Source organism: Pieris brassicae, chromosome 2, assembly GCF_905147105.1.
Source record: "Pieris brassicae chromosome 2, ilPieBrab1.1, whole genome shotgun sequence".
In the NCBI taxonomy this organism is placed as follows: Eukaryota; Metazoa; Arthropoda; class Insecta; order Lepidoptera; family Pieridae; genus Pieris; species Pieris brassicae.
Genome location: NC_059666.1, coordinates 334,873 through 344,009, shown reverse-complemented (window position 1 = coordinate 344,009; position 9,137 = coordinate 334,873). Strand labels below are relative to the sequence as shown.

General features: G+C 37.6%; 1 protein-coding gene across 1 annotated transcript; it reads right to left on the bottom strand.

Annotated features, from left to right (window-relative positions):
- Positions 1-1,079: 1,079 nt before the first annotated feature.
- LOC123720865 (AMP deaminase 2-like) lies at positions 1,080-8,908 on the bottom strand. The gene is made up of 16 exons (XM_045677682.1): positions 8,766-8,908; positions 8,489-8,606; positions 8,223-8,418; positions 8,027-8,131; positions 7,777-7,872; positions 7,450-7,636; positions 6,229-6,354; positions 5,513-5,711; positions 5,055-5,186; positions 4,817-4,980; positions 4,456-4,579; positions 4,087-4,253; positions 2,572-2,692; positions 2,206-2,379; positions 1,808-1,918; positions 1,080-1,335 (listed from the first exon to the last, which is right to left on the bottom strand). Exons 1-16 carry the CDS (start codon positions 8,810-8,812, stop codon positions 1,183-1,185), a joined length of 2,220 nt encoding a protein of 739 aa, XP_045533638.1. The 5' UTR covers positions 8,813-8,908; the 3' UTR covers positions 1,080-1,182.
- Positions 8,909-9,137: the final 229 nt, after the last annotated feature.

Here is a 9,137-nt window from a genome sequence, read left to right as displayed (position 1 = left end):
CCTATGTCAACTTCTATTTTAGCAAGCTGGCATTCTCCTATTCAACTGCCATGAGCATTATCTTTCAGCTAAAGTTAGTCCCACTTTACGATTCAAACCGAGCAGTTGTCTTTCTAAATCTACATTTCTAAATAAATCCTCTGTGTAAAATAAATCCTTTTTTTTTAACTCTAAATCCGGGACGTCGTATAACAGTACGTTGATAAAAAGAGTAAATTCAGTATTAAGCGCTTCTTTTCTCAGCGAGTTAACACTTCTGAGTAAGCTTCCTAAGAGCCTACAAAAGCAATCACCACGCACGGTAAAGATAAAATTTATTCTAGAACCATGAGCTTGATGACAATAGTAATGTTCACAGAGACATATATTATTTTAAGATGAGAGATTATTGTTCGCGCTAAATCGGTGTCAATCAAAGAAGGATGACAATTGTCGATTTGACTTTGACACACGAACCGAAGGTGGTAGGTAGTGTCCCGGCGTAATGGCGCAAAGGAGTAAAATTTTGAAGCGCTGTCGCGTGCGCACTAAGTACCGCATACATACGTATAGCATTTACTTTTTTTTGATTCATCATTGAAGGATCCAGGGTTTGGAGTGATTTATTATGCTATTTTTTTATTATACTGACACATGACTGCCGGACCAGCGCTAATTATTTCACCGAGGAAAGGGATCATCCTGGATATAGCTTCCGGATACCCAGGCCCACACAATTATCTTCTCGTCACAGGTGAAGTGGTAAAAAAAATTACGTCTACGGGCTACTCATTCGTGTATACTCGTAAAACCGTTTTTTAATAATTCATTAACTAGGAATACTAACTTTATGAACTATAGTAGAGTTGAATTTTATAACAACTTAATTGAATCAGTTGCAAAGGTACGCAAAACTAATTGAGGCCTTGACAATTATATATTTCTCACTACAGAATCATAACTTGAGAAATCTTCGCGTTATAGTAGAGAAATACAGCGTTACGGAAATCGGGTTATAGATTACTGTAGAACCTTTTTATAACATTTTGCCATAAAGGTTTGAGAGCAAACAAAATAAAAAAAATACATTAAAAATCCCATTGATCGCTTTAAAGCAAAACTATTTTTTTATTACAATGTTACATTATTGAAAATGGTCACGACAGGTCGTGTGAATTATTATCACAATTGGAGGTAAAAGTGTCACGTCATGTGCACTTTAAACAGATTATCAAGTTCATCAATAAGTGTCTCGTGTCTATAAGCGAGGCGTAGATCCGGTATATTGGTGCGCGTTATGTCGTTGCCCTCGGGACCATCTCGTTGGTACTGGGAGCCCAGCCAATGTTGCTTCATCTGAAAAATAATGATAATTAAATGAAAATGTTGTTACACGGTCTTCATAAGAGACACCGTGGAACCACTGGTTACTTTTCCATATTCATTTATAAAAACAGAATAAACTATGCTAACTAAAATTGTAGCCAAGAGTTATGTAACCGTGTGTGTGTAAGCTAGCAGTTATTGCACATTTGAAGCCAAAATGAGCATTTTAGTTTTTCCCGCACTCATAAATTGTTTTTCTTGTTTCCGAAAGTGTCAATTAGGTTTACGAACTCCTAAATAGGACAGGTTTCTTGTCAATCAGTCGCAACCCCTAACGTTTCAAACAATTCAAGCTAGTCGTTACCCAGCTTCAAACAAAGTGATTAATTTAACATATATCTGAACATATCCAAACAACCGCCATCGTACTTAACGTACGGCTGTTGATGTAAAAGAAATCTTTTAACTAATAACATTGCGTCTCTATAAAATAAATTCTGACCTCATGTGGGAACCCAGACATTATGACCGAGTTCCTGGCGAGCTCACACATGTCACAGGTGCTTAACTTCCAGGCTTGCGCTGCTACACTGTACTCCTCCATCAGGGCCTCCTGCAAACACGACTTTTTCCTTATTAACGATGTATAGTCGGTTGATGATCCAAAAGTTTTTTAACGTAAAATTAACGATGAATCGGATACAGTCACAAATTATCATTAATTGGAGATTAGACATTTCTCTTATCTATTCTGCAATATAAAATACAGACAAATTATACGTCATCAGATAAGGAATTGTAATTAGTTTGATAGCCTCTTTGAGTTAAAAAAAACGCCTGTTCCGAGTGTTCACCATTCCATGTAAATAAATCACGAAATAATATCAAAAACACACAAACCTTAGTATAATGAAACTGCAGGGGATCGTCCGTGCTGAGCGTGACATTGAGTCCTTTCTCGAAGTATTCGGGTAATGGGTTACGGTGATATCGGAGGAAGAGGGAGTTGTTACTGAGAGGAGACATCGCTATATAGATCTGCGCCAAATAGTAGGCATATTGCAAGACTGGTACCTGCAAATATTGCATACGTTGTCAGCTCATCCGTTGGCTGTCAATTGATATCCGATCGTACAATCATAATATTATACATTTTTATTGTTAATGAATATATAACAAATATTGACACAAATCTAGAGAAATTTCAAAATGATGCGAATCCACACATGGACCTATACAAAAAGTTGTCGTATTGATCTACGGTACCTTTCTCAGTACGAGACCATGCGAAATATTCTCGGAAAGAAGAAACGCGGCGCTGAGATGCGAGGCGGGGCCTGCCTCGCCGCAGTGAGGGCGGAGCACGAAAGTATTCATGCCTCGCTCTCTGTATACAGTGATGAAATTAAATAATAAATATTAAAAACTTATTATAAAGAGGACAGATTTAATTGTTTGCATTATATAGACTCCGAAACTACTAGACCAGGTTTAGGTTTAGGTTTAGGTAGGTGGACTCAATTTCCGCACTTAGACACGTAGTCGGTCCGTTGTGCGTAGAAGCCCTGGCTAATTTAGCCAGCCCAACTCCTTCCAGAAGCACAGAAGTCTCCCGGGCACTTCACAGGCTTCGCGGAGCGACCTCACTGTTCCGAGGATTTTTGTACGTTGATTAGCCACAGCCTCGCATTCCAGGACTACGTGGGTGACTGATTCCTCTGCGCTGAAACAGCCTCTGCACAAGGGGCTGTCTGTTGCGCCTAGGACGAAAAGATGTTTGTTAAGGAGACAATGGCCCGTGATTGTCCCTATGATTGTTTTGAGATTGGTTCTGTTCAGGTTTAGAAGTCGCTTAGTAAGTTGCGGGTTCACAGCCGGCAGAGCCATTTTGGACTGTTTGCAATCTAGACTTCGCGACCATCGTTGATTCTGGAGTACAGTGGATCTCTGGCGAATCCAGGTTCGAACTAGCGAGAAGGGCAAGGGGAGAAGCGGATGCGGGCCAGCAGGTATCATACCAGAGCCTCTTCTCGCAAGCTCGTCGGCTGCATCGTTGCCGAGAGAGCCACTGTGTCCCTTAATCCACTGTAAGGTAACTCTATTTGTTAGAGCTATTGCCTCCAGTGCTTCGTGACACTCCAGTATTAGTTTGCTGTTTGTGTTTTCGTTACCGAGCGCCATCAGCACGGATGCACTGTCCGATATGAGCTTAATGTAAAAGTCGTTGACTCCCATCCGCTGTACGGCTCTGGCTGCTTCGGTTAGAGCGACACATTCACATTGGAAGATTGTGCTTTGTGTGCCCAGAGGTAGGTGTATGTTGATGTTGAGATCAAAGGAGAAAATACCAGCGCCTGAGCCACACCCTGTTTTTGAGCCATCAGTGTATATACGTAGCTCATTCAGGGGCGACTGATCTTGCTCCTCTTCTCTCAGTTGTATAAGATATTTCTTGTTGAATATTAATTGATTAGTGATTCTGTCACAACTACTAGACCAATTGATCGTTATGTTATCCCTGATGGGCTATAATATATTGTTACCTACTTGAAAAAGTTAAGGTTGTGTATAAAATTATGATAGTGTAACCAAAAATGTGAAAAAAAAAAACAATAAAAAAAACCTAAATCACGTACGCTGCGGAAGCTATTGAGAATAGAACAACGATGTGCGAAACAAATCTTTATATTATAAAGTCTATTTATCGAGAAAAGCTTTACCCTATACATCATGCTACGATCGAAATCACAGCTAGTAAAATAGAAAAGCTAAATTACTTACTTTCTGAGCTGATTTAAAGTCACCATATTAGCGTACATGTAGTAGAGGTAGTAGGCGTAAGGTGGATTTTCCTCGTCATCCCATTCCTCTGGGCTGCGCATATTTTCACTAAGAATTGGATTTTCTGGCTTTGATTCGTCGTCAACACTATCAAATCCAATAACATGCTGGAAATTAAGATACACTGTCATTCTAAACGCCTGCAATGTATTGTATCGTAAATAGTTTTAGTCTCGATTAGTTCTCGTACAAGATTTTTAAAAAAATCCTTGAAATTCTGTCTCCGAGGCAGTATATTTTCTTCAAATAGTTTAAATTTTATATCAATTATTATAAGCTACAAAATGCATACTAAGAAAATTATGTTACCGTTAGGAATTTGTGCAATTCTACATTGGAATGTGGGTCTATTGAGACTTGAAACAGAGGGTCAAACAAATTGTTGATAAACTCCTGGAAGTTGTTGAGTAACTTGCTGATTCGGTAGATGTCGCTAAAAGAAATATTAATTATATCAACCATAAAAATGTATACATTTGACATTCTTAGAACAACCTCCTGAACAAAGCATTTTCAAATTTAGCGAAACTGTTCCTACGATGTTCTGAAATGCAGTGAAGGAACCAATTATGAGCAAACACCGAGAAATGTAAACACAAACTTTCGTAATAATATTCTCATTAAATATGATCGCATTAATATTTGGTTTTAATCCACAATTGAGACTCACTAGAGCCGCGGCACCTGAACCAGCCATCTCACGTGCGCGGAGTGAACGTCGTTACGCAGAGCCCAGGAAGCCAACTTGCTCCATTCCGACTTGCTCTTACAGTAGATTGAAATCCGCGGCTCAGAATATGTGTATTTATTCTCCTCTAGGTCATTTATCACTTCCTGGATCATATAGCAAATTTTATTTTATATTTTTGTATAAAGGAACGTTTAAAAATATCTATATTTTTTAATACCTTTATAATCCTAGCGAAATAGGTTCCATTCATGTAGTTGTCCGTTTTGAGAAATACCTCCCTCAATCTGCTTTCGCCGACTGGATTATATTTCGCATTGAATTTGTCGAAGCGATGAAATGTATTTCTATCCTATTAGAGGAAAACTTCGTCATGCTAAATAAAAGACGGTCCCTAATCTCATCTTAAGACTTACGTTGACAAATCGTTTATTATTATGAATTTAATTTTTTGTATGCTTGCGGACCCGCGCGACTTTTGCGATACAAAAAGTCCCCCCCCAAAAGTAAATTCGCGAGCCATTCGATTGCAAGGAACTTAATATTGTTTTATTAACTCGATCCTAAATAGAGAAAGCCGTAAATAATTATTATTTATGCCTATTAATAACAGTATTCTTTGAATTTGTTCGAGAGCAACACTTAGGAACGTTCAAGAAATATTTTCAAACTTCATACTGCATGGACATCGAGTAGATCAACATTCAAGTCATAAGCATCCAGATTCATCTCTTCGAAAACAGATTTCAGAGTCTTGGGCACTCCTCGTTGGACAGCCACCACTTCATCGGCGCAGGTACGCATGGTGCGTTTGATGAAGCGGAGAAGATGCTTCTGGTTCATACTGGAAGCTGCGTGTATATGAGTATCCACTTTTCTAAAAGGGGATATTTAGGATAACTGTTAGAATAAGCATTACCATAATGTTTAAGTACCTGCGACATCACGCGTTTAAATGCGGTTAGACAGGCACCAGAGGAAACTATAAATATGATTTGAAATAACGTTTATAAAATTCACAGTAACCTTTTTTTTTAAAACCGTTTCAATAATTTAGGTCGTTTTATTTCTGTATGTGTATCGTAGTAATTTTTTTCAAATAGGCAAATAGATAATGAGACTCTTTATGGGTTGAAGACATGCCGTTTTCCTCACGATGTCGTCCTACACCGAGCGAGAGTTCGAACCTATAACCTCCGCTGTCGCACGCTGATGCCACCGGGCCACGCCCTGCTCCTCGTTTTCATGTTAACAAACATTAAATTAGACTTTTACTTTTCAAATACCAAAACACGAAAGTGTATAATCGAAAAATAAGCTAGCAGTGTGGGTCATAAAATCAATCATTTTTATATAACTACGATGAAACGAATGGTGCCAATTAAAGAGGATACCTAATATTGTAAAAGTCCCGATGAGGGACAGCTTTCTGCAGAGCAAGCTCATGAAGTTCATTGAGAAGAACGTGCATCTTGAATTTGGAGGACAAGTAGCTAAGTCGGCGGTAGCAGAAGGATTTACTGAAAGTTTTACATCTATATTAGCTAGCATTGGCAATCACATTTAAAACATTCTTATTTGTAACTAGCAGACCCGACAGACGTTGTCCTGTCTTAACTATGAATATTGATTTCGAATTGATATAATTAAATAAAAATGCTTCAACATTCTTTGTTTGTATTTACGGCTTTGTTGGTATTCCGGCATGGAATGTGAAAAATCGGGATTTTCAAGATTAATGCCACAAATAGCTAGCGACTGTAATTATTTTATATGTATTTTATCAATATAATAACTCCGATCGTAGCATTTATTTTAAACGATATTCTACTTACACCGTGACGATACATGTCGATAATTACAGTAAGATACAAACGCCATAAGATTACGTGAAAGTTTGAATTGTAAAGTAAAAACAATTGTTAAATTTTCTGATCTTCCTCGCTCTTTTCTTAATTTTTTTCTTTCATAAGAACCTTCTCCTGACAATAGCAAACACAACAAAAAAGTAATTAACGAAATCGGTCCAGCCGTTCACACGTGATGCTGTGACTAAGGTAAATAGGGATTCATTTTTATTTAGATGAATTTAAAAGAGAGAGACTGTTAGTAGTATTGTTGAACACGTTTTATGTTAAATATCATATTTAGTAAATTAGGTTAAACTTTAATGACTTATTAGTCTTAGGCTAGATCGTTACGTTCCATGGTGTCTCAGTGATCTGAAAAATCTAGCGATTTTAGAAAGTACATCATCCATATAAATCCAAGGTACGTAGCTCATTAAAATTACCACAAAAAATCCGAGAAATCCTTTTTTTTCTGTGTTAATTTTGTAGTCAAATAGACACTATAAAAATTCAATTCATTACTAGGAATGTGTGTGGTTTTCGATTTTTTTACTACTGAACCCAAAGGTTTAAATTAATTTAAGATAAGCTACCATTACAGATAACTCCCATGCGGTCATTATTTACATTTACATCACATACAAAACTATATAAACAATAGATTAAAATATTTACAAACAGACTAACTATTTCTTATCGTATAGGATTATGAGGCAGACCTATTGTCAGTTCACTCAAAGGACATACAATTATAAAGATACGTACAGAGGCCCATCGGCGATCATATCTGAGAGCCGACACAAATCCTCCACGTACTTGACGAAGCTGATGTTCCTATACGGCAAGGGATTGTGGACATTCATGTCAGCTTCGGACCGGTAAATTTGGACCACGCCTTTCTCCCAACGGTAATGGTATTTGCAGTCGGCCGGTATGAAGCATGTCCATGGATCTGTCGTTATATTACATAATTTACGAGCCGTGGTCACTGCGTTTTAATGCTATTTTGTAAGTAATGAAACCATCCACTACTATTACTCTTGTAAGAATACAGAAGCAATTTTATTAGAGCGAGAAAACGATTTATAAGACCTGACGTTCTAAAAGTTCCTTCCAGCTCTTCTTGGCTATCGTAAGATTCTCGATTAGACCCAGCCTTTAGCGTCATTAGTGTACCGCTCATATGTACTGTAATGATATGATAATAATACAATTAAATTTGTTTTTCATCACACGACGCTATTGTACACAAGTTTGTCCTCGTTCTATAAAATTCAAAATACAGATTAAAAATTGTTCATAAAAAAGTAATTTAAAAAAGAAAATATAATAATTAACCTACTACGGTGATCAGAGTGCGTCGGGCTGATTATTCTTGAGGGAATCGCATTGCACAACTCTTCAGAAGAACACGTTGATAGTTTGATATACTGGTCTGCTGTTGCATCTTGAATACAATTTAAGTAAACGTTGACTGAATTACCATTAAATTTAACTTCTATAAGTGTCAAATACACAAATAAATATTTTCTACATACTATCAAACTTGACAACAGCGCCGCCGTAATCAACCAACCCTTGTCTGTTAGGACCCCGGGGTGGTGCCTCATGATGGTCAAGGTAATACGCTAGACCCGGCGGGAATGACTGATGGGATATGTCCATGTAGCAGCGGCGAAGGTTTAAAGCATCAACTAACATCTCCGCCGAACGCACCAACTCGTCGAACGGTACCTTGACGAAAACACCCAATGATAACTTCTTGTATTTCAATATTCAGCATATTAAATTGACAGTTCCTTACCCCAGTTACATGTATCCCGCAGACAGATACCCGTTGATAAGGTACCATATTCCTCCCGCGCCCATCTCCAGGCCCGCGGACGAGAATTCGGGCAGACGCCATATTGTGCTGCGTATTGCTATTAAAAGGCGGCAAATTACGACAACTATTATTATAAATCCACTGCAACTCGAAGCACACTGAGTAAGCATCTTCGCAGGATGGAAATAGGTAATGTAATATAGGAATATATATTGGCATTAGTTGCAATAATAAATATTTATAAAAAATTACTTACGACTGTGTCTCCTTCCAGTGTTTGTAATCTTGATTGGTTCCAAACATTTTGTTCTTATTTCCAGATCATGTTTTATACGCTTTTATTTATTATTATATGAATTCCATATTTTTACAAATTTAGACGGATGATTTGAAAGGACAGGATGCCCAATAGACATTATTTTTGGAGGTAAAGTTAAAGAACCAAAGAGGTTTAGCCTAGCCTAGCTTTTTATTCGTGGAAATTATTTGTTATCTGTGGTATATAAGGATTGTACGTTGAAGTAAACGATGCTAAACACGAACTGAACAGCTAGCGGGAAGACTTTTAAGACTCTAGACTATGCATATTCAGGGGTTCAGCTATATTAAATTACTTATTTGACAAAAC